Here is a 27249-nt window from a genome sequence, read left to right on the forward strand (position 1 = left end):
CAAATGCCCAAAACCGCCTCAGTGCCCACAGAACCCGGCAATGTTGGGTTGGAGTATAGATTCAGAATTATGAAAGAAGGTAGTCTGCATCTGAGGGAATTTCAGCTCCAATTTTTACCCCTCAGATCTGTGCAGGGCACATCTAAGTCTCTTCCTTGTTTCTTGCCTCACCACACACATACCTTCACACTGTCGCCAAATCCAGAAGTCTTAACTGTTGGGGTGGATTCTGTTCCTCAGTTTTTAGGACAGAAGCCTTGCCCAATGCAAACCTGGTCCTTCAGCCCTGAGACCTCTGGTGGCAAGATAGCAACCTAGGTTTCTGCAAACTAGAACCCCAAACCGAGGACTTGGGCATCATGAGATCCTGTTAGGGGGTTTAGGACTGATGACAACACCATTAAGCCTGATCTAGAAGCAGATAACATCACACGCACCCTCACTGCAAGTGGAGTCCAAGAACTTCCTCAGACCCCCACAGGTTGCCTGACTACATTGAACACAGACTGAATGTGCTGTTTGAGAGGACAGCATACTCAGGAGACTTCAGTGGGACTGATTTCTAGACTGCTGTATACTTTGGGGGGTGGGGGAGAGGTAGGTGCCTGCTGCCTCTTAAACCACCCTGTATAAAATCTGCAATACAGCTTCTTCCATGTACCTGTGCCTGAAATGTCTGCAATAAAGAACTGTTTGTAAGCTGGTGTCTATCTTCTTGTCTGACAGTGCTAGGTTGGGCAAAGGGATGCTGGGGAACATTAGTCAACAATGACTGTGGTGGGATCACCTCTGACTTTGCAATTACTGGGACTTATTTCTTGTGGGTCCCCTCAGGCCTGAGGTTACACCAACCCATTTCCAAAGGTAAACGGAGGCTGTCAGCTCAGCGGGGGCACACACGTGTGTGTCTGTGTGTCTCGTGTCTGCAGCCTGGGTGGACGAATTGACATGTCTATTCTGGGAGTGGCTGTGGACCGGATGGATATCCTGAAGGCTTGTAAGGTTTTGAGCAACCCACTACGAGCACTTTGTTCCATCTCCGCACTGATAAACCCCGAGATCCGCCTGACACGTGCGGAGCCGCCCCGGGGGAGAGGGAAACCAGCGGCCCCCAACCCGGAACCTTTCTTCTCAGCCTCCTGCAGGTTCCGGGAGCCGCTGCTCCGCGGGCCGGAAGTGGAGGCGGTTGGTGGGGTTGCCGGGGCTCAGGGACACGGCGCGGGCGGCGGTTTGCGGGCCGTGGGTGGACCGAGTGTAGGGCCGGCGTCCGGCTGTCCGGCCTTGGCGCGGCTCTGTTGGTGTAGCCCGTGTGCGGCGGCGGCGAAGCGGACCCGGCGCCGACTGGGCGCCTGCGGCTGGGCCCATGGCCTCCTCCTGCTCGAGCATCGACATCGAGGACGCCACGCAGCACCTGCGGGACATCCTCAAGCTGGACCGGCCCGCGGGGGGTGAGCTGGGACAGCCGGGGTAGGAGCTCGGTGAGCGGGCAGAAGGGCGTCGCGGGGCCCGGGGCACCCGCAGGGCCCCCAGGACCGGCTCTTCGTCCCCGCGGCTGCTCAGGGCGGACGAGGGTGGGAGCGGTATATCCCTGAGCATGCTCCCAGAAGGGCGAACGCCCCCGGTGCAAACCCTCCTTATCCTGATCCGGACCCTTCTGCCTCGTCCTTCAGGGGTCTCGGCTGAAGGTGAGGTCCCGTATTGGACTCTGCAGGGGCCCTCTGGTGTACTAGCACCAAGGTCTCCAATGGTCCTGAGACAGACCCGCTTTCCCTACCCTTTTGCTTTAGTTCAGAAGCCTAGTGTGGGCTAACTCTGCCCAGTTCTGGGTCTAGCTCTAAGCCCAGTACTGAGGATCGTGGGGACCCCTCCTGCCCTTCCCTCCAGATCACAGTCTCAGGCCAGCTGTTCTAAACTGATTTTCAGGAAGATGACCAGCCCCAATTCTGTGTCCTCTTTGGGATTACGGCAAATCACAGACTGCAGGGCCCTGATTGGTTTAGGCTACAAACTTCTGCAAACCCTACTTTATTTCTTTTCACTTAAACTTTACTTGAGCTTTCAGTGATACCTCAAAGCTCCTACTGCCCCCCAGGAGCCCCAGAACACAAAGGGCTCACAAGGTTTTAATGTAATGCTATTGTCTTTGAAAGAGAAGAGGGTTCCAGTACCCTGATGGGTTAGGGCCAATGGAGGGGGAGCTGGAGAGTGCCTGAGAGCACGTGTGAGAGAAGAGACAATGGTTAGGTTTTGTAATACAAACAAGGGCTTGGATGCCTGAAAAGGCTTTCTGTCATGAGGAAATAGGCCTTTAAAGGTCTCAGAAGTTTCCTGGCAGGTTTAGGGACCTCTGGGAAGCTGTAATGGTTGAAAGGCTGATGGTGTGGGTGTGCATTGGCCAGAGTTGCGTATCCGTGTTTCCTCAGACCCTGTTCTTAAACCTGTTGGGAGGCCCAAGTTGGCTACTTCTGGAAGCATGCCCTGGCGATCTGCAGTCTGAAACCATGGACCCTTTGCTCCAAGCAGAGCCTGGAGCATGTACTTTCTATTTATTTATTTATAGAAGACTGGGGTACAAGCCAGAGGTGTGGGGGATGAGAGGATTCACCAGAAACAGAGTGGGGAGCAAAACAGGTAGATTTACTGAAATACACTGTCAAGGGGACCAGCAGTAAGACAGGAGAGGTCTGCTGTGCCATATGTGGGTCAGCTCCCTTGCTGGGCATCAAACTCAGGCTATAGTACTGATGGCGCAGAGACTTAACCCCTTCACCACCAGGGAGGCCTGAGTATGTACTTTATTTATGCCTGGTCTTGCTTTGGGCCTCTCATACTTATCAGCTATTGTGCAGACTAGACACCTCAAAGGTTGGCAGAGCCCAGCGTGACCCATCTTGTGCAGCGTGTTATGACCACATGGTAGCCTCCCAAAGGAATAGTGGTCAACTTACCCCTGAGCAGCTATGGTGGCTCTCTTGTAAGTGAAGTAGCCTGGAGGCTTTCCTTAAGAGTCCTTATATAGGGCCTCCCCGGTGGCGCAGCGGTTGAGCGCTGGGTTGCGAAGCTGCCCGCGGCCTCTGCGGCGCCGGTTCGATCCCCGGCTGCTCCCCGGCCACCAGAGGAGGGTCCCACATGGCGTGCAGACCTCTCCTGCCGCCCGCTGCTCCCCTCAGCAGTGTACTTCGGTCCTTCTGCCTGCTCTGCTCCCCGCTCTGGCTCTGGTGAATTCTCTCACCCTCCCGCGCTTCTGACTGTACCCAGTGCATGTATAAACAAAACAAACAAACAAACCAGCAAACAAATAAATAAAGCATGCCTCTATAAAAAAAAAAAAAAAAAAAAAAAGAGTCCTTATATATTGATGGGCACTTGATCCACCTGTTTGCCAAGAATCCTCTCAATAGTCAGATCCCAGACTGCTTTGTGATTAGAAGTCTGCCATGTTCCTGAATGGAGCTCTAGACTCCTTGCCAGCTGGGAGTTTTGAGCTTCTCTCTGAGCCTATGAAGGTCCTGGAACCTCAGCCAACAGCAAACAACTGAAATTCTGGCCTCACTCTGCACCCTCAATAAATGTCCCCCCTTTTTCCAGCTCCTTCATTTCCCTTCCTGCTCAATTTACCTACTCAAGTTGACTTACTATGAGCCATTTCTTTGTGGGGTAGACTCCTACCTTCTTACACCTGCATCTTAGCAGTGTCTCTTCATGCCTTAAATCATTTCTTCTCTAGCCCCTGCTGCTACCTTGGTCTAGGCCCTGGTGTCTCTTGCCCAGATTCTCAACTATCCTGTGTGCTGCTTTAAAACAGTCAACCCCCTGGGTTGAGCTGACCATGTCCATCTTTCCTTTTAAAACTTTTGTGATACTCATTGCCAGAAGAGGAATTTAAGCACCCATCCTCCTACCCAAGACCGCTGCAGCCTTGTTTCTTTTTTGTCCCTCTCATGTTCATGAGTGCTGTCTACCACTGACTTATAATAGCCTCCTTGAGGAAGTCTGTCTTGACCCTTCCCATGCCCTGTCTCAAATGAATGGAGCCCTCTATGCTGACTTGAGCTTCAGAGAGTCTTTGATGGTTTGTCACCTCCCCTTGCCCCAGGTAGAAGAGCCTTGTGCTCATCCTTGGCTCTGACATACGCTGGGTCACCGTCGCTGTTTATGAAACAAGAGGTAAACAAATGGCCCTCCTCCCCACAGACCTGCCTCACTCAGTTGAGTATTCTTAGCTCCTCATGGCACTTGAATGAAGCTCTGCCAGAGGAGAGGCCAGTGGACAGGTGGGATAACCTCCTCAGGGTGTCTCTCTCTATGCCCAGGCCCCAGTGCAGAGAGCCAGCGGCCATCTAACACCTACAATGGGGACCTCAATGGGCTCCTGGTCCCAGACCCTCTCTGCTCAGGTGATGGTACCTCAACAAACAAGCCTGGTCTCCGCGCCATGCCACCTATTAACCTGCAGGAGAAGCAGGTCATGTGAGTGCCTGGAGGGATAACAGTGGTGGTGATGCACTCTTTGGGGTGTCAGCTAGCTGAAGACATGAGTTGGGGAGAAAAAGGGGCCAGAAACCTAAGATGAGGGGCAAGGACTTGGCCTGGATCTGACGTTTGGGCACCTAGTCGAGCATAGACGTAGGTTCCTTCCCAAGGAGGGAGGGTGAGTGAGGGGAGTTGTGGGTCTAGGGACCTCTAGGCCAAGCAAAATTTGGCATTGAGGGCTTACCGCCTTCACCAGGGTAGTCATATGCTCTCCCCTTCCCAATCCTTCCCACTGAGACTTTGGGTGAACGAGAGTCAAGCTTGTGCACCCCCCACCCAGCTGCCTCTCAGGAGATGACAGTTCCACGTGCATTGGAATTATGGCCAAGGAGGTGGAGATTGTGGCCAGTAGTGACTCTAGCATCTCAAGCAAGGCACGGGGGAGCAATAAGGTAAGCACCAGGATATTGTGGCATGTATGGCGGGGGCGGGGGCGCATACTCACCTTCTTCCCCCCATGCCCCGTCCCATGCTGCCAGTTCCTATGGGATTCACCTTGCTAGATAGTAGGGTATCCCAGCTTCAGGAAGTCAGGGTTGGCTGTCAAGTTTCTGTGGGAATCTGGGCTCACATGTGACATGGCCATTCCCAGGGATGCTGGGGATCACCTACACTCTAGGAAAGCTGCCGGGCCCTCAGTTTCTACACTTCTTCTCACCTTTGGTTCTCAGGTGAAAATCCAGCCCGTTGCCAAGTATGACTGGGAGCAGAAATATTACTATGGCAACCTGATTGCTGTGTCCAACTCCTTCTTGGCCTATGCTATTCGGGGTAAGTAGGAGCAATGGGAAAGAGAGAGATGTTCTGCTAGAAACCCCAGAAATGTAGACCCACTGTCAGGGAACTCAGCCTACTCAGACCTTAGGAGTATAATGTACAACTTGTCTATGCTACCCTCCCCTTTGCTGAGTGGGAAAACAGAACTTAAAATTCAGGATGGTGGTGAGGCGGGCATGGCTTCTCTGCTGCTGCCTGGGCCTGGGTTCTCCCTGGTGACTTTCCATTCTTACGATTCCAGCCGCCAACAATGGCTCAGCGATGGTGCGGGTGATCAGTGTCAGCACGTCAGAGCGGACCCTGCTCAAGGGCTTCACAGGCAGCGTGGCTGATCTGGCCTTTGCACACCTCAACTCCCCACAGCTGGCCTGCCTAGATGAGGCGGGCAACCTGTTCGTGTGGCGCTTGGCTCTGGTTAATAGCAAAATTCAGTATCCTTTCCTTAGGGTTGGAGGGGGACTGAAGAAAAGTGGGTGGACCTGGACTACCAGACACACCTCATCATCCACCTGTCTAGCCCTTAACACCCTGCTCAGAGAAGAGATCTTGGTTCATATCCGGCAGCCAGAGGGCACTCCGCTGAACCACTTCCGCAGGATCATCTGGTGCCCCTTCATCCCTGAGGAGAGCGAGGACTGCTGTGAGGAGAGCAGTCCAACCGTGGCCCTGTTGCATGAAGATCGGGTGAGGGGCCATGCATCGGGGAAGAGGAGAGGACAGAGTAGCCATGGTGTGAGCACAGGCTAAATGTGGGCCCACCTGTACCCTCCAGGCTGAAGTATGGGACCTGGACATGCTCCGCTCCAACTATAGCACCTGGCCTGTGGACGTCAGCCAGATCAAACAGGGCTTCATCGTGGTGAAAGGCCACAGCACGGTAAGCCTGTGACTGACTGCTTCCCCGGCCTCTTCCTATGTCCCTCATCTGTTCTCCCTACCCACAGCTGCCCAGGCAGCTTACTGGCACTCCACCCATGGGGACAAAGTGACCCACGCCTATGAAGCTCATCCCTACTGTGGCTGCACCCGTGGGTGTGGTCTTCTCTCTGGCCCCTCATTCATCCTGTCTTTTCCACTCACCACTGGATCTACTGTGGGTCCACCCCACTCACTAGCATTCTCATTTGGGAAGGTCTTGCTTCCACCCAAAGGCGGCAAAGCAAGGCTCTTTGGGTTCTTCCCAGTGCCTAAGTGAAGGGGCCCTCTCCCCTGATGGGACTGTCCTGGCTACCGCAAGCCATGATGGCTTTGTCAAGTTCTGGCAGATCTACATTGAGGGGCAGGATGAGCCGAGGTAAGAAAGGGCCTGAGGGATTAGAACCCCCCCGGGTAAAGGAGCAGGTCACTCAACTTAGGCCCCTCATCTGCCTGCCCGCAGGTGTCTGCATGAGTGGAAGCCTCATGATGGGCGGCCTCTCTCCTGCCTCCTGTTCTGTGACAACCACAAGAAACAGGACCCTGAGTGAGTGAGTGGGCAGGCAAGTAGGTGGTAGACTGGACCTTGGGCCCCCAACAGGGGGGCCCAGCCAGCCACTCAGTGCCTGGTTCCTTTGCAGGGTCCCTTTTTGGAGGTTCCTCATTACAGGCGCTGACCAGAATCGGGAGCTGAAAATGTGGTGCACCGTGTCCTGGACCTGCCTGCAGACCATTCGGTAAGCAGGACTGAGGGGCTCAGCAGGGGCGACGGTGTTGGGAATGAGAGTTCTTCCCGTCTTCTCTGTCTCATTCTTCTTTCCTGGCGACCCCCAGCTTCTCCCCAGATATATTCAGCCCAGTGAGTGTGCCCCCCAGCCTCAAGGTTTGCCTGGACCTCTCAGCAGAGTACCTGATCCTCAGCGACGTACAACGGAAGGTAGCTGCCTTGGGGGCTCCCTGAGCAAAGCTGGTATCCTCGGGAAGGGCGGGGTCGTGTGATCCACCCACAGCCCTCATGTCCTCTGAATTGAGCTGTGAATGCACTGCCGTGCAGGTCCTCTACGTGATGGAGCTGCTGCAGAACCAGGAGGAGGGCCGTGCTTGCTTCAGCTCCATCTCAGAGTTCCTGCTCACTCACCCTGTGCTGAGCTTCGGTATTCAGGTCGTAAGTCGCTGCCGGCTGCGTCACACTGAGGTGTTGCCTGCTGAGGAGGAGACCGACAGCCTCGGGACTGGTGAGCTGCTCTGGTCTGGGATGTGCATTGGTGTGTAGGGGAAGGCCAAGGCCAGAGAGACGGGGACTCAGTCATCCGCACTGTTCTTGCAGATGGGGCCCACGGAGCCAGTGCCATGGAGTCTGCAGCTGGGGTGCTCATCAAGCTCTTCTGTGTGCACACCAAGTGAGTCTGGGAGAGGACCCTGCCCCTCCCCACTCTTCTAACTCTGGTCCCCCTTTTTTTCATTTATTTTTAATTTATTTTTTAAAGATTTATTTATTCATGCATACAAGAGCTGGGGTACAGGCTAGAGATGCGGGGGGTGAGAGGATCCACCAGAGACAGAGCGGGGAACAGAACAGGCAGACTGACTGAAATACACTGCTGAGGGGAGGAGCAGGGAGACAGGAGAGGTCTGCTTTGCCATGTGGGTTCCTCTCGGGCTGGCTGGGATCGAACTCATACTGCAGAGGTTGCGGATTGCCTCATAGTGCGGTGCTTAACCCCTTGGGCCACCAGGGAGGCCCACCCCGTTTTTTTTATAGATGTATTTTATTTATTTATGCATACAAGAACTGGGGTGTAGGGGCCTCCCCGGTGGCGCAGTGGGTTGAGCACCACGCTGTGAAGCTGTCCACAGCCTCTGCAGTGCGGGTTCGATTTTCGGCTGGCCAGGGAGATTCCCACATGGCGCTGCAGACCTCTCTTGCCTCACCTGCTGCTCCCTCAGCAGTGTATTTCAGTCACTCTGCCTGTTCTGTTCCCACTCTGCCTCTGGTGAATTCTCTCACCCTCCCACACCTCTGGTCTGTACCTCAGTTCTTGTATAAATCTTAAAAAAAAAAAAGAACTGGGGTGTAGGCTGGAGGCCCGTGCCACCATGGAGGCCCTAATTCTGGCCCCTTTGAATGCTTCCACCCTCCGCTTTCTCTTCCTGCAGGGCATTGCAAGATGTGCAGATCCGCTTCCAGCCACAACTCAACCCTGATGTGGTGGCCCCACTCCCCACCCACACTGCCCATGAGGATTTTGGTGAGTGAGGTGTGAGAGGGGAACAGGTTAGACTGACGGGGGTCCAACATCTGACTCAAGTGGCAGCTTTCCTCACAGCATTTGGAGAGTCTCGGCCTGAACTGGGCTCTGAGACCCTGGGGTCAGCCTCTCACGGCTCCCAGCCTGACCTCCGCCGTATTGTGGAGCTGCCTGCACCTGCTGACTTCCTTAGCTTGAGCAGTGAGACCAAGCCCAAGTTGATGACTCCTGACGCCTTCATGACACCTAGCACCTCACTCCAGCAGGTATGCTGGGGCAGGGACATGGGGTTCAGGGCGGGGCGACCTGGGATGCCCACCCATGAGCCATAGCCCTCATTCTCGGCTTCTTCCCAGATCGCTGCCTCCCCTAGTGGCAGCAGCAGCAGCAGTAGCAGTAGCAGCAGTAGCAGTAGCAGCAGCAGCTCTTCTCTTACTGCTGTCTCTGCCATGAGCAATACATCGGCTGTGGACCCTACCTTGCCCAGGTGAGACAAGGGTCACCGTTGGGGGCTGGTACCAGCTGATACCTGAATGCTGATACCTCAGCCTTCTTAACACAGGCCACCTGAGGAGTTGACCTTGAACCCTAAGCTGCAGCTGGATGGCAGTCTGACAATGAGCAGCAGCAGCAGCCTGCAGGCAAGCCCGCGCAGCCTTCTGCCTGGCCTGCTCTCGAGCCCTGCTGAAAAATTGACTCCCAAGGGATCTGGGCAGGTGCGTGTGGCAGGTGTGTGTGTGTGTGTGTGTATGTGTGTGTGTGTGTGTGTGTGTGAAGTACAGGCTAACAGGTGGATGGCAGTGGGAAGGTTGCCCACAGTGTCCCCCCAAGGCATTCTGTTTGCTGGTGCTGCTCTGCCTCAGGTGAGCCTTGTATCCTCCTGTGTTCCCTAGAGAGCAGCTCCTCTGGCTGTCCATCCCCACTTCTGCTCCTCCTGGACCATGGCCGTTTTTCACCTGCATCCCCATCCCTCTGTTCCATCTCTTCTCATTACAAATACCAATGTTTGGTTTCTGTGCTACCCTCACCCCTACTTCACACCAGCTAAGTCTCCATCTTTGGCCCATCTCAGGTGTCTGCTGCTGCCTCTGCACTGTCCCTGGAGCTGCAGGAAGTGGAGTCTCTGGGGCTTCCGCAGGCTTCTCCCAGTCGCACCCGCTCCCCTGATGTTATTTCCTCAGCTTCCACTGCCCTCTCCCAGGACATCCCTGAGATCGCATCTGAGGCCCTGTCCCGAGGCTTTGGCTCCTCTTCTTCTGAGGGTCTTGAGCCAGACAGTATGGCCTCAGCTGCCTCAGCGCTACACCTGCTGTCCCCAAGACCCCGCCCAGGGCCTGAACTTGGTCCCCAGCTTGGGCTGGATGGAGGCTCTGGGGAAGGGGATCGGCACAGTACCCCTTCCCTCCTAGAGGTGGCCTTGACTCAGGAGGCCACAGCCCCTGACAGTCAGGTCTGGCCTACAGCACCAGACATTACCCGTGAGACCTGCAGCAGTCTGGCAGAGAGGTGAGAAGCTTGCGAGAGGGGAAGTGTGTTGATGGTAGGGATGTCAGATAATCACCCACTGCTGAGTTGGCCTGTTCCCCCAGCCCCAGAAATGGCCTCCAGGAAAAACACAAGAGCCTGGCTTTCCACCGACCGCCTTATCTGCTGCAGCAACATGACAGCCAGGATGCCAGTGCTGAGCAGAGGTGGGTGCCTCCTACTCCGTGCCGCTCACGAGGGAGGGCCAGCAAGTGGATGGCGCTTATCTCAGTCCCTCCCCATCCAGTGACCACGATGATGAGGTGGCCAGCCTTGCCTCTGCTGCAGGGGGCTTTGGCAGCAAAGTGCCCACTCCCCGGCTACCTGCCAAGGACTGGAAGTCTAAGGGATCCCCTCGCACCTCACCCAAGATCAAGAGGAAGGGCAAGAAGGATGATGGGTAGGAGGGAGTCCTAGGGCCAGGGAGAGGGGTGGTTCCCCTGCTGCCTGCCTGGTGTGGTCTGAGGTGCTTCTTGACTATGGCAGGGATTCAGCTGTGGGATCCCGGCTCTTGGAGCACCAGGTAAGTGGACAAATACCTTTCTACTTCTAGGACTCCTCCCTGTGAGGGTGGGGACAGATCTGGGGCCTTTCCCTGGTTTGGTGTATCGGGATGGGTGGGTTAGGCATCATTGGATGGTGCTACTCACAGGTGGCAGAGCCCCCTGAGGACTGGCCAGCAATAATCTGGCAACAGCAGAGAGAGCTGGCAGAGCTGCGGCACAGCCAAGAAGAGCTGCTGCAGCGTCTGTGCACCCAGCTTGAGGGCCTGCAGAGCACCGTCACAGGCCATGTAGAACGTGCCCTAGAATCACGGCATGAGCAAGAGCGTATCCTTGTGGGTAGTGGCACAGCATGGCATAGGGGTGGGAGCAGTGGCTGCTGCAGCTTTCTTGACTGGGGAAGGGATATGGGATGTGCTCTAGGCCTGTTCCTTGACTGTAGTGCAGAGCGGCGGCTGGAGCGGGCACTGGCTGAGGGGCAGCAACGGGGTGGGCAGCTGCAGGAGCAGCTGACCCAGCAGCTGTCCCAGGCATTATCTTCAGCTGTGGCTGGACGCTTGGAGCGTAGCATACGGGATGAGATCAAGAAGACGGTGCCTCCCTGTGAGTTTTACGTGGAGACTTACGGTGGGCCAGGTGGGAGGGGTCCCTACCCGACTGGCTTTCTCTCATGGCTCCACCTCTCCCTCCTCACCCTGCTCCAGCTGTCTCTAGGAGTCTGGAGCCTGTGGCAGGCCAACTGAGCAGTTCAGTGGCCACCAAACTCTCAGCTGTGGAGGGCAGCATGAAAGAAAATATCTCCAAGCTGCTCAAGTCCAAGGTGCTCAGGGCCCCGGATGAGGGTGGTTGGTGGACCCGATCAGGCCAGCTTGGGCTCAGGCTTTCAACTCCGCTCCTCTCTCTCTACCCAGAACTTGACAGATGCCATCGCCCGAGCAGCGGTGGACACATTACAGGGGCCAATGCAGGCCGCCTACCGTGAGGCCTTCCAGAGTGTGGTGCTGCCTGCCTTTGAGAAGAGCTGTCAGGCCATGTTCCAGCAGATCAATGATAGCTTCCGACTGGGCACACAGGAGTGTGAGTGAGGTTTTATGTCCCAGGTCGAGAGGGACTGTCTCTCTCCCCACCATCCCTCTCATGGCCCCTGTGTCACCTCACAGACTTGCAGCAGCTAGAGAACCACATGAAGAGCCGTAAGGCACGGGAGCAGGAGGCGAGGGAGCCAGTGTTGGCCCAGCTGCGGGGCCTGGTCAGCACACTGCAGGGTGCCACGGAACAGATGGCCGCCACTGTGTCCAGCAGTGTTCGGGCTGAGGTGCAACACCAGCTGCACGTGGCTGTGGGCAGGTGTGTGGGTTGGGCACTGGATAGGGTGTTGGGTTTGGAAAGGTCCGTATTCGATTCCCTGTCTGCCTCATCTCTCTCTTTTCCCTTTGCAGCCTGCAGGAGTCAATTTTAGCACAGGTACAGCGCATTGTTAAGGGTGAGGTGAGTGTGGCACTCAAGGAGCAGCAGGCCGCCGTCACTTCTAGCATCATGCAGGCTATGCGCTCAGCTGCTGGCACACCTGTCCCAGCTGCCCACCTCGACTGCCAGGCTCAGCAAGCCCATATCCTACAGTTGCTGCAACAGGGCCACCTCAACCAGGCCTTCCAGCAGGTACGCCAGGCATTAGGTGCAGTTAGGGGTCAGGTGTCTCCTGACAAGGCCATACCATACATTCCACTCTACCCATCAGGTTCCAGACACTCTGGCCCCAGGGGACTGATCTTGGTTCTCCTTTGCCTCTAAGCCATTTCCCCTGCTTTTCCCTCTGCCTGGACCCTGAATCTCTTTCTTTCTACCTCAACCCAGCTTGCTTCTTCACCATCCCCCACAGGAAACCTCTTCTGAGTCAATAGAGTAACACAGCCTGACATTGCTGTCTCTGGACCCCTGAGCATCTCTGCTCTGGAGCCCTCAGTACCTACCTCTGTGGTCATCTCCCAGGCCCTGACAGCTGCGGACCTGAACCTGGTGCTGTATGTGTGTGAGACTGTGGACCCTGGCCAGGTTTTTGGGCAGCCACCTTGCCCACTCTCCCAGCCCGTGCTCCTTTCCCTCATCCAGCAGCTAGCCTCTGACCTTGGCACTCGAACTGACCTCAAGCTCAGGTGAGTGGGTACAGTCAGGGACCAGGAGACAGTCTGGGGTGAAGGTGGGAGAGCATTTCAAAACAGATACTCCTACCTGACCACCCCCTTCCTAATTTCTGCCCCAATCCCTTCTGCCCTCCCACCTTCCCTGTCTCAGGTGACCGCCCTCTGGGCCTCAGTGCCACCAGGGGGCGCTCCCATCTGCTGTCACCTACCTGTAACCCTTCCCTTTCCTCCACCTCCAGCTACTTGGAAGAAGCAGTGATGCACCTGGACCACAGTGACCCCATTACTCGGGACCACATGGGCTCCGTCATGGCCCAAGTACGCCAGAAACTCTTCCAGTTCATGCAGGCCGAGCCACACAATTCACTTGGCAAAGCAGCCCGGCGTCTCAGCCTCATGCTGCATGGCCTTGTGACCCCCAGCCTCCCGTAGCTAGCCTGCCTTGCCTAGGAGTGAGGTGGCACTGGAGGCCAGCAGACAGGCCTAGGCCGTGACGGGTCAAGCCTGCCCCTTACCTGCTCAGGCTCCTACATCTGGAGTGCTGGGGCGGGGGGCAAGGTTGTGGTAGCCAGCTGGTTTAGGTTGGGCTCAGGGTGGGTATTGTGCCTTCTTGGGTTCTGCCATGCCTGGATCATGACCCTTACCCCCACACCTCCCGAGATCGTGACGCCACTTGAGTTGAATTTTCCATGTTCCTTTTTACCTCTGATTTGGATCTTTTTGTTTTTGAGAAACATTGAGAAATTCAATTAAATGCTTTTGGAATAAAATGGAGTATGTGTGTGCTTTTGGTGTGATAACTGCCCTCTGTTCCTTGCCGGTATTCTCCGTGTGTGGAATTCTGTCTAGGCTAACCCACCCCACGGGCCTGGACACCCACCCTCACTTGCACAATTGCTTCCCAGATAGTCCATCTTCATCACTGGGTTAAAGTCATCTCAATGCTCAAATTCTGGACTTCCAGTTCAGGACTTCAAGCTTTAACGCTACCTAACAACGCCCATGGGAGAAGGGGGCGGGGCTACTGGGCGCACAAAAACCACGCCCTCCCTTCCTCCCATCCAATCACAGCCTCTCCTTTTGGGGGCTGGGCTGAGGGCTGCGCTCCAAGTCGCTTCCTGGCTTTGGCACTAGCCTCCCAGGCTGGGATGATGCGCTGCTGCTGCTGCCGCTGTAGTCGCCACCGCTGGCGACCACCCCGCGCGCTGGGGCTGTTGCTGCTGCCGCTGCTGCTGCCATTCGGTGAGTGCAGGGGTGTTGAGCCCAGCCGGAGCGGCACACCCTCTGGTCGTGCTGAGTGTGGGGTGTGTGGGGCGTGCGGCTTTGCTGGAAGCCAGTGTGGACAGGAGGTGCGAGTGTTCCAGAGAGGGGAGAAAGTGTGCCAGTGTCTTCAGGATGGAAAGTGAGGGGCATGAGCTGAGCTCTGGTTGTGGGAGAAAGACCCTAAAGTTCTGCAGCCCCCATTCTGGTACAGGAAGACGAAGTTCTGGTGGAACTCCCGCAGCTGCGGTGGAATCCGTGAGATTCTCTGTTAGGTTCTGGCATGGATCCGGCCAACCCCTCTATTCTGCCCTACCTATCTGAAAACACTTGTCTTTGGAACAAGGTGGGAGGGCCAGCAAAGCTTATCTGGGCTACAAAGAGACTGGATTGAGTAGAGGGAGAGGAAATCCCAGACGCTGGCCCCCTCACCTTCACCGTGGCCTGACTCCTCTTCCACCATCCACCATTCTCATCCACATCAGAGGCAGAGCAGATCCCTGGGATGTTATTCCCCATCCCCGAAGTATTTATCTGGGGGGGCCCCATCAAAGCAAACCAACAGCAGGTGGTCCCTAGATATGCCCTTTAGTTCCCTGGGGTGCCCCTTTCACGCTGAGTCACGTCCCCAGAGCACACCTGGGTAAACAAGCCCCAGGGGCTTGGGGGATGGCGGCTCATCCTGTTAACTGTTCTCCACACCCACCACCAGTCCTTGCATCTCCCCTGGCAGCAGCCGCAACGGGCCCAGGCCGCTGTGACAACATATACCAGGGCTTTGCTGAGTGTCTCATCCGCTTGGGAAACGACATGGGCGGCGGAGGCGAGCTGGAGACTGTCTGCAGGTACGGACAGCTGAGGGCAGGTTGAGGGCAGCCTGACCCCCTGCCATCCTAAAGAACCGAACCCCTTCCTTTCCCATTCCAAGGCCTCTTTGCCCACTTAATTTCCCTAAACTCACACCTTTAACAGGTCTTGGAATGACTTCCATGCCTGCGCCTCACGAGTCTTGTTGGGCTGTCCAGAAGAGGCAGCCACCGTGTGGGAGTCACTACAGCAAGAAGCTCGCCGAGCCCCGCACCCTGATAATTTGCACGCTCTGTGTGGAGCCCCTGTACACGTTCGTGAACGTGGTGCAAGCCCGGAGACCAACCAGGAGACGCTTCGAGCGACGGCACCTGCAACTACCCCGGTCCCCACACCCACGCTGCTGGCAGCTGCTCTGGCGCTTGCCTGCCTCCTGGGGCCTCTGGCCTAGCCACCCCAGGGGGCTAGCTAGCAGCTCCCCTGCCTGTAGCTTGCTCTGGCTCTGGTGGCTGCCTTTTGGGCTCTGCTGAGAATGCTCAGCTTTCATTAAAAGTATTTATATTTGTACTAAGCTCATTCCTTTCTTCCGGCTGCAGGGGCTTGGCAGTGCCTAAGGTTTCCAGAGCTGATTCCCTGGACAGGATGGGCGGGTCCAAGGCCCTCACCTGGGACTCAGTCTTTTTCCTTCCAAACACTCATTCTCCAGGGGCTACACAGAGCTTTCCATTGCGTTCAGGTCCCAGTAGCTCTGGTGGGGACCTGAGATCTGCTGGAATGCACAGCCTTTCTTTGTTCTCCTGGGCTAAACTCCTGGTCCTGCTTGCCCCTCTAATCCTGGTCCCCAGGGGCTTTGTGAGGTTATGGACCCCCCCCCCCAATCTCACTTCCTTCTCCCTTTGCTGAATTACTACCTTAGCCTTCAAGACACAGCTCTGACTAAGTCCTCTGTTCTCTCCTTCTCTGTGTTTCTATTTTTTTTTAAATATTTATTTATTTATGCATACAAGAACTGGGGAACAGGCCAGAGGTGTAGAGGGTAAAAGGATTCACCAGAGACAGAGCGGGGAACAGAACAGGCAGACTGACTGAAATACACTGCTGAGGGAGCAGCGAGTGAGACAGGTGAGATCTGCTGCTCCATGTGGGTAACTCCCTGGCGGGCTGGGGATCAAACTTTTGCTGCAGAGGCTGTGGATAGCTTCACCAGTGCTGTACCTAACCCCTTGCACCACTAGGGAGGCCACTCTGAGTTTCTATTGAGGGGAGCCTATCCCTAAAAGATGGGAGCCCCTTTTAGAGGATATATTCAAGTACCTGAGGTGACTTAGAGCTGCAGAAACGGGGTCACATTGAAGGTTCCTTTTGTTCTCCAAACTTTGCTTTTTAAGAAGAGATGTGAAGACAAAATAATCCAAGAAGGTTTTCTGCAAGCATGGGATGAGTGTGTGAAGTGTGAGGAGACTCATCCTGGTGGAGAGAGAAAGCAGGAATATGCATGGGCAGAATTCTGAGGGAAGGGGGAAACCACAGAGAGGGTGAGACTCTTTTGATCCCTCCTCCACTACCTCCACCACCAGCATCCCATTCCCCACGACTTGTGCGGGCACTGCCCTGCCATGGCTTCCTTGTGACTTCTGCTATCATATCACTCCCTCCATTTTATTCTCCATTTTCTGAGTTGCAGAACGGTTCCTGAGATTAAGCTTCTTCTAATTGTCGACAAGGCTCTACATAAGCCAGCTCTGCCCACAGTTTATTTAGTTCACTCCTGCAACACAGAGGAGTGATTTACCTACCCAGCCCTTGGAGCCCAGGGAAGCTTCAGAGAAGGAGCACTCACATAGAGGGTGATAGGATGCAAGACTGAGCCTCCCTGGTGGTGCAGGGTGTTGAGCGCAGCACTGTGAAGCTGTCTGCAGCCTTTGTGGTGCGAGTTCAATCCCTGGCCAGCCGGCAGCAACCCACATGGCATAGCAGATCTCTCCTGTCGCCCGCTGCTCCCCTCAGCAGTGTGTTTCTGTACAGCTGTCTGTTCTGCTCCCTGCTCTCTCTGGTGAATCTTCTCACCCCCTCTGCAACTCCGGCCTGTACCCTACTTCTAAAAAAAAAGAGAAAAGAAAATAAGGATGCAAGATTTAAAAATGATGGAGAGGGGGTGGGCTGAGTTGGAGAGGGGCCCAGAGGAATCAGCCGGAAGGGAGAGGTGGGGGTGTTCAGAGTTACGCAGGCCAGCTTTACACTAAAGTCTGTGCTGGGTGAATCGGGTCTGATAGGACCCGTGTTTAGGCTCCAGGGTGAAAGGTACGTCCAGAGACCTCTGCCTACATGTGTACGAGCCCCTCTTCATCCCTGCTTTCCAAACATCCTCCCATTCCAGCTAGCTCAGATGCTACAAATAACTCCCTCTCTGCCCCGACTCTGTCTTTGCTCCCATGCTTCACTCACCTGCAATTGTATCCTTGCTTCTCTCCCAAACAGTCATTACCCGTCTTTGCACATCACCTGAAAAAGAAATTAGGGACCCCCCTCTCAGATCTGTTCCTTGTTTTGACCACCAGAATTATCCAGAAGAAAAAGCAAGCCTTTTATTCCTCCGAGTCTTTGTGATATCTATTCTCTGTGCTCAGAATACCTTTCCCCATTTCCTTCTGGTGAACTCCTACTTCGCGTTCAACATCACCTCCTCCAGGAAATATTCCCTAACTCTGACTCCAAGCTGAATCAGAAGCCTCCTACAGGTTCACACACCTCCTAGGCTCTCTTCTGTCTCAGTACTAACAGTACCTACTGGTTGTTGTTTGAGTTTGGGTCAGAATTCCCCACCATAAACTATCCAAGGGTGCTCTTTGTGTGTCTGGTACCCATCGTAGGGCTGGGGAGAGAGGGCACTTGTAGGAGTGTGTGGAATGAGAGAATCAATATTTTTTTTTAAGATTTATTTATTTATGCATACAAGAGCTGGGGCACAGAGATATAGGGGGCGGAGGTGTGAGAGGATCCACCAGAGGCAGAGCAGGGAACAGAACAGACAGATCGACTGAAATACACTGCTGAGGGGAGCAGCGGGCCAGTCAGGAGAGGTCTGCTGCGCCATGTGATTATCTCCCTGGCTGGAGGATCAAACTGCAGAGGCTATGAATTGCTTAAAGGTGCGGCGTTTAACCCCTTGTGCCACCAGGGAAGCCAAAGAGAATCAATCTTAAGTGCAGCATAGGAAGTCTTACAGTTAGCAAGAGCTTGGACGGAGAATCATCTCATTGTGGAGGAGTCATCTAGGGGTGGTCCCCTCAAACTGGGCGTACTAATGGGAGGGATAGGGCTGGGACCGTAGACCCCAAAAGTCTTCCTAGACCCACTCTTCCTGGGCAGCCAGGAGTAACTTGCCTCCAGAATCAGGGGCCTGGAGGCTCTAGCCAGCCATCAGGGGGATTACTATCCTCCTTCTGTGACCTACTTTCCCCTGGTTTTGCTCCCTAAGTCCCTGGAATTGAGTGACTTGGGGGTGGGGGTGGGGACAGAATCTGCTCTCTGACCAAGGGCTTAAAAGCTTTGTGTTTTTTTATCCCAGATCTGGAGGAGAGGGGTGGGCTGACAGCCAAACTAGAGCTGCCCAGGCCAGAGCATTCTGGTGATGGTGTTTCTCACATTTGCAGCTCTATGGATATGTAATAGCTTATTGTTCTGGGGTGAGCCTGTCCTGAACACAGTTCCCTCTGTGTCAGCATATCTCTATCTTGGGCCTCAAGTTCTTCAGCAGCATCTGCTCAGCATCTGCTCATAGCAATAAATATTTGTTGAATTAATTTGCTGTGTGTCTGTGAAATGGAGGCACAGTGTGTATTTTTAAGACTCATCAACTCTGGAGTCTGTATTACTTTTAAGCCTCACAATTCTGTGGGGTCAGGATTATGATCCACATTACACATGAGAAAAATGAAGCTGAGGGGAGGTGTTTCACCTAAGGTCACACAGCTGTGGAAATGTCAGAGCTGAGATGATCAGTTTTTTTTGGCCCCAGAATCCATGCCCTTAATCATCACATTACACTTTTGGAGCAATTTTAATAATTTTGCAAATGCTACTACATAAAGCAGGCAAAATGTTTTTTTTTTTTTTTAATAGAGGCATGTTTTATTTATTTATTTGTTTGTTTGTTTTGTTTATACATGCACTGGGTACAGTCAGAAGCGCGGGAGGGTGAGAGAATTCACCAGAGCCAGAGCGGGGAGCAGAGCAGGCAGAAGGACCGAAGTACACTGCTGAGGGGAGCAGCGGGCGGCAGGAGAGGTCTGCGCGCCATGGAGGACCCTCCTCAGGTGGCCGGGGAGCAGCCGGGGATCGAACCGGCGCCGCAGAGGTCGCTGGCAGCTTCACAACCCAGCGCTCAACCGCTGCGCCACCGGGGAGGCCCCAGGCAAAATGTTTTATTGGTGTCAATTCAGTTACACGTTTAAAGTGTAACATTAATTTATCCAGTCAATTACAGACAGTCCCACGTATATAAAGTAAGTGCTCGGTAAAGATTTGCTGAAAAAATTAAGACTGAAATGAGGAAGATGGGTGAGGTTACAATCCTATTACCTGCAGCATCTATCCCCTCCTTCAATTTGGGTTTACTGTAAAATGTGAGACAATTCTGATGCTACAGGTCAGATTATGTTTTACCAATTCTCTGTCAGTGGTAACTTTTTTAAAAATTCACTTAATTTGGAGCCCCTGGATATACTCAAATTCAACAATAAAATTAAAAGCGAAACCCTGCTATTTCGAAGTTGGTCAAGGGCTGATTTCACCAGTCCTCAAGTTAATCATTTGTAACTCCGCTGTGATGGAGGCCAAATTTAACACATCTGAACGCCTGGATTACTTGAACTGCATTAAAAAAAAAAAGGTGTTAGTAGAATTTCAATCAGTTCTTTCCGGAATTCTAGAGGCGCTAGAGCCCTCTGTTGAAAGGCACTTCAGAGGCCTCCCCAGTGGCACCGTGGGTTGAGCTCAGCGCTGTGAAGCTGTCCGCAGCCTCTGCCGCGTGGGTTCGATTCCCGGCCGGCCAGGGAAATACCCACATGGCGCGGCAGACCTCTCCTGCCTCGCTCTCTGCTCCCCTCAGCAGTGTGTTTCTCCTGCCTGTTCTGCTCCCCGCTCTGTCTCTGGTGAATCCTCTCACCTTCCCCCGCCTCTGGTCTGTACCCAGCTCGTGTATAAATAAAAAATAAAAGAATCTTAAAAAAAAAAAAAGGAGAAAGAAAGGCACTTCTGCCCCAAGCCCCCACGAAAGAACGCCCTCTTCCCTAAACAGAAACTTGAAACTTTCTCCCCACTTCCCGCGGGTCCCCCTTTCCCTAACACTGGTCCCGCCCAATCTTTGAGCGACGGGCAGACCCCCCGCAGCTGCGAGCCGGACCCCGCCCCGAAGGCCTTGATTGGCAGCCCCCGCTCGGCGCGCCGCCAACCCCGTAGCCCGGCGCTCCCGAGGGTCCGCCCCCGCCCCGCCTCCTGGGCGGCCCGGGTTTGTTTTGGCGTCAAGCGCGCGCTGTGATGACGCCACGACGCTAACGCCTGAGGATGGCGGCGGCGGCGGCCGTGGCCGCGGCCCGGAGAGGGTCAGCACAGCCGCCGAGATGCCGAAGAGCCCGCCGCCCGCGCGAGGTGAGGCGGCTCGGCACGGGGCGACGGCCCGGTGGGCGGGAGGGGCTGACGAGCTGCGGCCGCGGTCGCTGCCGGGCGCACCGGGCCTGTCCCTGCCCAGCCCGCAGCTCTCGGCCCGTGCCCGACGCGCCGGGGCCTACGGGGCAGGGGAGCGGCCGGGCGACGGCTGCTCGGGATCCCCTGGACCGGAGGTTGCTCTCGCCTCGAAACGTGCCTCTCACGGAGCCGTTCATCTCGGGCGCGCGGGCCTGCTGGACGTGGTCAGCTGCCCAGTCTGCTGTTCCGACGGCCGGCATCGGCCCCGGTCCACTCACCCGGTTGTCTCCCGTCTGTGTGGTGTCGGGCGCCGACGCCTCACTCCTCTGAGACAGGACGCCAGGGGCTGGCGAGCCCGTGGGTTCCTTCCTTGCTCCGTCTGGGCAAAACCAGGCTAGAGTACAACCGGCTCACACGCTTATCGCTGGGCAGTCGTCCCCACGCTTGTCAGGGGAAGCTGACCCTCCCTCCACATTCAGCCCGCTTCAGGAAGTCGCTGAAGTGATAGTTCCCACCTGGAAAGCTGAATAAGTCATTCATTGTCTAAAAACTGGCTCCTCGGTGCCTACAGGATAAAGGACGAGGTTTTCTGAGCAAGGCGTTTAGGGATCTTCCTAATCTCCTAGAGGCCTAACCCTGAAATCAACACCTGGGCACAGTGTCTTCTGTTTATAGTTTGTTGTTGGGCTAATGAGCCTCCTTTTACCTCTGTGGTTTAATATCCTTGTGCTGTATATATGAAATGTTCTCATTTTATAATATTCTTCCTTCCCTTACCCTCCCGCCCCCAACTTCCACCGATATGGGAAATTCACATTTGCCCTTTAAAATCCATTTCAGATTTCATACTTAATTTCCTTGGAAAAACCTCTCTGATTTTCTTTACATGTAGCCATTGACTTTTTTTTTTTTAAGATTTATTTATACATACATACATACATACATACATACATACAAGCACTGGGTACAGTCAGAAGCACGGGAGGGTGAGAGAATTCACCAGAACCAGAGCGGGGAGCAGAGCAGGCAGAAGGACCGAAGTACACTGCTGAGGGGAGCAGCGGGTGGCAGGAGAGGTCTGCGCGCCATGCGGGACCCTCCTCAGGTGGCCGGGGAGCAGCCGGGGATCGCACCGGTGCTGCAGAGGCTGCGGGCAGCTTTGCACCCAGCGCTCAACCGCTGCACCACCCCACCGGGGAGGCCCTAAAGATTTATTTATACAAGCACCAGGGTACAGGCCAGATATGTGGGAGGGTGAGAGGATTCACCAGAGACAGAGCAGGGAACAGAATAGGCAGACTGATGAAATACACTGCTGAGGGGAGCAGTGGGCAAGACAGGAGAGGTCTGCTGCGCCAAGTGGGTTTCTCCCCAACTGGCCAGGATCGAACCCACGCCGCAGAGGCTGCAAACAGGGACAGCTTCACAGTGTGGTGCTCAACTGCCTGCGCCACCAGCGAGGCCCTCTATGTATAGTTTTTCAGAGAGTGTCACTCACTGAGATTTCGTTTCAGAAGATCAGGAATCTGTATTTTAAAGAAAACTCCCCAAGTAACTTCACTGTGCTCCCTGGTTGAAGATCTTTGTCATTGCCCCAGGAATCTGTTGTGTCTTTTTGTTCAGTGCGGTTAGCTGTGCCTTGTGGAATTCTGTTCTGGTCTCTTTGCCCATACCTTGAGAGGCAGTAATATTTAGTAGTTAGAAGCATGGACTGTGGAGTCAGAAAGTCTTGGATTCAGTTCTTGACTTTTTATGAGGTCTTGACGCTCTTTAAGTCCTAATTTGCTCATTCCAAAATAGGAATAATCATGCCTGTTTCATGTGTAGGGAGGAGTGAGATAAATGCATATATGAGGCTTAGCAGTGTTGAAACCACTGTTATTGCCAGTGACTTCTTCCCAAAGTATGTCCCCTGTCCCAAGGAGGTCTCATCTTAGTCTGTATGCTCTAAGACTGAGCCTCGTGTAGGAAATGGCTTTGTGTTATGTGGTCTTGTCAAGGTCATTTCTGGTCATCAGGGGAAGCTCTGACAAAACTGTTTCTACTCAGGGCAGTTGCATTTGGCCATCCCCTAGAAGAGATTTGGAATGCTGACTCCCTAGAGAGTAGGTTTGCTGAATAAGCACATTGTCTGGGTCTAATTGCAGTTTTTCTGCTTGTTAAGTTGTATAAATGAGCTAAGGAAACTGCAGCTTTCAGGAAACCTGTTTGCCGCTGCCACTGAGTTAGCGTTGGGTCTCACCTGGGATGGAATACCACTGTGGATCTTAATGTCGATGGAATCTGAAATCAATGTGGTGTTCCCTGTGAGTCATGAGTTTGTAGTTAAGTACAAGACTTTGCTTGACCTTCTGTTTTATTTTGTAAGTGTGAGCATGTTATATGGGCAACTTAGATCCTCTTCAGAGCGTGTCCCAACTGAATGGCATGGATGGGCTATAGGTGTGCCAAAGTGTCAACCCTTAAGCCTCAAGAGCCTTGAAAGCAGCTGTTTGCACTGACCCCGGGGTGCATGAAGAAAAATTGGAGAAGTACAATCCTGGAAGAAGGGAAACAATTCTACTTGTTGAAAGCTGGAGAGAGACTTACTTATTTGAACTCCCTTTCCTTCCAAGAATCTTACTCAGTATTAAACAGATTTGTGTTGGCTAGGTCGTCACTGAGCTAATTCTTGGTACAGCCCTCTGTTGCTATGGTGTCTGATATGATGCTAAAGTAGAAAAATGTGGTGTTTTCATTTTCTGAGGGAAAATTATCTCAGTGGGACCCTTTTAGGCTGCCAACCTTGAAATGGAATCTCAGGGCATCATAAGAGTAATGGATCAAGGGACTCGTGGTATGGAATCATCTGGACTGTAAGTTCTTTGAGAGCAGAGGCTATGGCTCCTTCTTTTTATCGATAACAGCTCCTGGCAGAGTTCCTGGCCCACAGCAGGAGCTCAGTAAATATTTGTGGGTTGAACTTTGGGATTTTGGAAGGAGATCCCCAGGTCTGTTGCCAGAGTCTGTATTTCTGATAGTGGGATGGGCAATGGGTAGGCGTCTTAGATGGGTCTGGGGTCACAATAAAACAGACACAGCCAACTTTGGAACTCTTCCCTCTCTCAGCTTTAGGACAGGAGTATCTACACACCAGTTATTACCAGGTAGAGCAGTGAGGCCTAGCTGAAATCCTTGAGAAGTGGAGTCCTGAGTTACTATTTTCTAAAAGGAAGTGATAATTTCTATTTAAATAATATTAAATGTCAAAGCATCATAGGATTGAATCATGCACAGTTATCTTTTTTTTTTTTTTAAGATTTTTATTAACACAAGAGCTGGGGTACAGGCCAGAGATGGGGGGGGCAAGAGGATTCACCAGAGACAGAGTGGGGAACAGAACAGGCAGACTGACCGAAGTACACTTCTGAGGGGAGCAGCGGATGAGACTGGAGAGGTCTGCCGCACCATGTGGGTTGCTCCTTGGCCGGCCAGGGATCGAACCTGCGCTGCAGAGGCTGCTTCATAGTGCAGTGCTTAGCCCTTGAGCCACCAGTTATCTTTAGACAGACACTGTAATAATTTTGTGTATGTTCTTCCAGGTTTTTTCCTTGTACTAGTCTGTACATTTCTATAACATGTATTTTAGTTAATTCAAAAACATAGTGAATATTTTAAAATACAGCAGCAGCACAGAAATACGTGAGTGAGAAGTTCGAGTCCCCTAAGCCTTCCACCCGTTACCGTCACATTCTGACCTCCTAGAGGCAGTCACTATCAGCAGTCTCTTCTACCTTTCCAGGGTTTTTATACTTTTTTTTTAACACTCATTGAACATATGCTTTGCATACTAATTTAAGATCATTTAATACTGGGCCTCCCCGGTGGCGCAGCGGTTGAGCACTGGGTTGCAAAGCTGCCCGCGGCCTCTGTGGCACCGGTTCGATCCCCAGCTGCTCCCCGGCCACCGGAGGAGGGTCCCACATGGCGCGCAGACCTCTCCTGCCGCCCGCTGCTCCCCTCAGCAGTGTACTTCGGTCCTTCTGCCTGCTCTGCTCCCCGCTCTGGCTCTGGTGAATTCTCTCACCCTCCCGCGCTTCTAACTGTACCCAGTGCATGTATAAACAAAAACAAACAAACAAACAAACAAACAAATAAATACATAAATAAAACATGTCTCTATAAAAAAGAAAAAAAAATCATTTAATACTTCTGTATATGAATCCTGGCAGAGCCACTCAATAAAATTAAGTTACTGATACCTTTCTTTGTCAGTATATATGGATTTATCTCATTCTTTTCAACAGCTGCAGAACAATTCATTATATGAATATATTTTATTTAATCATTCCCTTACTGCTGTGTGTTTGGATTGTTTCCATTTTTTTTTCTGTTTTTTTCTCTTTAAGATTTATTTATTTATACAAGCACTGGGGTACAGTCCAGAGGTGCGGAGGGTGAGAGAATTCACCAGAGACAGCAGAAAAGGCAGAAGGACCGAAGTACACTGCTGAGAGGGAGCAGCAGGCGAGGCAGGAGAGGTCTGCTGCGCCATGTGGGGATCTCCCTGGCCGGCTGGGAATCAAACCAGCACTGCAGAGACTGCGGACAGCTTCACAGCACTGCGCTCAACCCACTGTGCCCTCCATTTTTTCATTATCAAATGGGAGGCCCTCCATTTTTTCATTATCAGAAAGAATGCTGCTCTGAACTTTCTTGACAAATGTATCTGTGGTTTTTTAGTAGTATTTCTGAAAATGAAATTGGTGGGTCCTATGTCAGTTTCCCTTTTTTATAAAGTAGAATCTTATAATTGCCCGTGAGGTCACAGGACTTATTCAGCTTTTGTTTAAAGTGACAGGATAAGACTGTTTGTTTCATGATGTTTAGAAATGCTATTGAGCAGGTACTTATTTTTTTATTTTTTTATTATTTATTTTTTTTGTGGGACCCTCGCCAGTGGCCAGGGAACAGACTGGCGCTGCAGAGGCTGCGGGCAGCCTCACAGCCCAGTGCTCAACTGCTGCGCCACCAGGGGATGCCCAGCAGGTACTTATTTTTGAAGTTACTAAGAGTTTACTGTCTACTTCATTTCAATAGATTTGTGAAATGTGGGAGACTACAGAGATTTCTGCAGGAGAAAGGTTATTGATCTGTACTGTGGAGATCAGCCTTAGAGGAGAGGGCCAGGTACTTATGGATCCCTGCCCAGGGACATCCATAGACCCTACTTCTATAGTCAAGAGATTATTTCAGGATCCATCTTTGCCCCTGGCGTCCCCTCAGGTGGGGTCAAGACTGACAGCTTGTGGACAAACTTGGTATATTTATTCAGATAACAATCTGGTTCAGACCCAGAATGTCCTGAGGGCTCCAGCTTCCTTCGTTGTTGGCAATATTTGCACAGGCACAGGCCCCCAAAGAGCATGAGTCTGGTTTAATCACCTGTCTGGCCTCTCCCTGCCTCTTGAAATTTTCTGGATTGTTGCCTTGCAGCAAATAGAAATCCGAGAGCCAGACCCCCTTTCATTTATTATTAACAAACATTGCATTCCTGCTCCGAGCTCAGCACTTTGTTGGATGCCAGAGAGTTCTAGAATTCTGAGAAGTGGCCCTTTTCCTCAAGGGACTGACAACTTGAGTGATCAAAAGTAATCTAAAAAAAATTTAATGTGAGGGGCCTCCCCGGTGGCGCAGCGGTTGAGCACTGGGTTGCGAAGCTGCCCGCAGCCTCTGCAGCGCCAGTTCGATCCCCGGCTGCTCCCCGGCCACCAGAGGAGGGTCCCACATGGTGCGCAGACCTCTCCTGCCACCCGCTGCTCCCCTCAGCAGTGTACTGCGGTCCTGCCTGCTCTGCTCCCTGCTCTGGCACTGGTGAATTCTCTCACCCTCCCTTGCTTCTGACTGTACCCAGTGCTTGTATAAATAAATAAATCTTTAAAAAAAAAATTTAATGTGGAGTATAGCCTGAGAGCATGACCCAAACTGTACTTGAAATGGAGGTGTAAATATACATGCCTTTCAGAAAGGGATCTTAGTAGGTTTGTCGATTCCTTAGCTGAGTGGTGTGAGGAAGAATGGAGACCTTGACCTGGTGAGGCTGAGCAGTGCTGGGCTCCAGGCCCTTCTGGAGTCTTTCCCAGGTGGTGGCAGTTCTGTCTAAAGAGCCAGGACACTTGGGGCTGTTCTTTGCCACCGCCGTCTGAGTGATTTGCACTAGGTTCTTCCATTCTTGGTCTGTCATTTTGGTAGTTTTAGTGAGAAGTAATGCCCAGTGCTCATATCCGCTCTCACTCTAACACACTTGCCTGCTTTGAGGAGTGCTGGGGTTGAGGGTATGGAGGCCGACTTGAGAGAGTTTAGTGTTTTCTGCAAGATGTGTTGGGATTGAGGTGTTGTGCAAGGGGATGGTGATTTGTGACAGCCGCGTAGCATGACCCTCCTGGGAGCCTCCTCCTGAGGTTTTCCTCATGCAGCCCTCACCCACCAGTACCCCCTACCCGGTCACCATGCTGGGGTCACAGGAGAACTGGGGGCAAGAACACACTCTGCCCTTCTTTCCAGAAGTTTTGCCAGTTCCCTCTCTCCTGTCCCTAGGTCTGCCTTTTCACCTGACCAATGTGGAAAAAGAATTTAACAGATGTGATTGCAGTGGAGCAGCTGTTATCACCTGAGAGCTATTAGCCATCTCTACCTCCAACCTACCCTGGCTGGCCTCTCTCTCCTCTCCTCTTGATCTGCAGACGGGGTACCAGCAGCTGCTTGTCTTTGAAGAGTTTCTAATTGGAACAAATGTGCAAGAAACTCTGTCCCAAGAAGGAAATGAGAAGGTCAGAGAGGGCTGTTTCTTGGCTCTCTTACTGCTGACTTGAGATC

The 27249-nt window shown here is 53.1% G+C and overlaps 3 protein-coding genes across 8 annotated transcripts in view; all 3 read left to right on the forward strand.

The window, feature by feature from the left end:
* Positions 1-1153: 1153 nt before the first annotated feature.
* On the forward strand, positions 1154-13412 carry EDC4 (enhancer of mRNA decapping 4). Of its 3 annotated transcripts, none has more exons than XM_037515933.1 (29): positions 1154-1448; positions 4314-4470; positions 4814-4925; positions 5205-5304; positions 5552-5741; positions 5847-5994; positions 6083-6187; positions 6495-6604; positions 6689-6772; positions 6867-6962; positions 7060-7162; positions 7280-7460; positions 7553-7625; positions 8383-8474; positions 8553-8740; positions 8831-8961; positions 9037-9190; positions 9547-9980; positions 10064-10165; positions 10246-10398; positions 10485-10521; positions 10651-10828; positions 10949-11104; positions 11206-11321; positions 11413-11578; positions 11662-11848; positions 11941-12160; positions 12491-12654; positions 12882-13412. In XM_037515933.1, the coding sequence occupies exons 1-29, from the start codon at positions 1364-1366 to the stop codon at positions 13072-13074; spliced, it is 4215 nt and encodes a 1404-aa protein (XP_037371830.1). In that variant the 5' UTR covers positions 1154-1363; the 3' UTR covers positions 13075-13412. The 3 variants fall into 3 exon arrangements, with proteins under 3 accessions (XP_037371830.1, XP_054552897.1, XP_054552898.1); XM_054696923.1 differs by having other exon boundaries at positions 1261-1448; positions 6462-6604; positions 8541-8740; XM_054696922.1 differs by having other exon boundaries at positions 10651-11104.
* A 381-nt stretch (positions 13413-13793) lies between these two features.
* Positions 13794-15230, forward strand: NRN1L (neuritin 1 like). Its single transcript, XM_037518056.1, has 3 exons — positions 13794-13884; positions 14615-14747; positions 14875-15230. The coding sequence occupies exons 1-3, from the start codon at positions 13794-13796 to the stop codon at positions 15158-15160; spliced, it is 510 nt and encodes a 169-aa protein (XP_037373953.1). The 3' UTR covers positions 15161-15230.
* A 5052-nt stretch (positions 15231-20282) lies between these two features.
* Positions 20283-27249, forward strand: part of PSKH1 (protein serine kinase H1) — a 29259-nt gene continuing 22292 nt past the window's right edge. For all 4 annotated transcript variants that reach the window (XM_037515934.2, XM_037515935.1, XM_037515936.2 and 1 more), the window contains exon 1: positions 20283-20358. The gene's annotated coding sequence lies outside the window, so the exon portion shown is untranslated. The remainder of the gene's footprint in view (positions 20359-27249) is intronic.

This window comes from Talpa occidentalis, unplaced genomic scaffold (genome assembly GCF_014898055.3).
Source record: "Talpa occidentalis isolate TD23 unplaced genomic scaffold, MPIMG_talOcc4v2.1 talOcc4.17, whole genome shotgun sequence".
NCBI classification, from domain to species: domain Eukaryota; kingdom Metazoa; phylum Chordata; class Mammalia; order Eulipotyphla; family Talpidae; genus Talpa; species Talpa occidentalis.

Bases quoted from the DNA above. Each gene is read 5' to 3' on its own strand.
- EDC4 (XM_054696922.1), top strand. From the start codon at position 1,364: ATGGCCTCCTCCTGCTCGAGCATCGACATCGAGGACGCCACGCAGCAC. The intron at 7,163-7,279 runs GTAGCTGCCTTG...ACTGCCGTGCAG, and splicing joins TCAGCGACGTACAACGGAAG to GTCCTCTACGTGATGGAGCT. The intron at 11,579-11,661 runs GTGAGTGAGGTT...GTCACCTCACAG, and splicing joins CCGACTGGGCACACAGGAGT to ACTTGCAGCAGCTAGAGAAC.
- NRN1L (XM_037518056.1), top strand. From the start codon at position 13,794: ATGCGCTGCTGCTGCTGCCGCTGTAGTCGCCACCGCTGGCGACCACCC. The intron at 13,885-14,614 runs GTGAGTGCAGGG...ACCCACCACCAG, and splicing joins GCCGCTGCTGCTGCCATTCG to TCCTTGCATCTCCCCTGGCA. The intron at 14,748-14,874 runs GTACGGACAGCT...CACCTTTAACAG, and splicing joins GAGCTGGAGACTGTCTGCAG to GTCTTGGAATGACTTCCATG.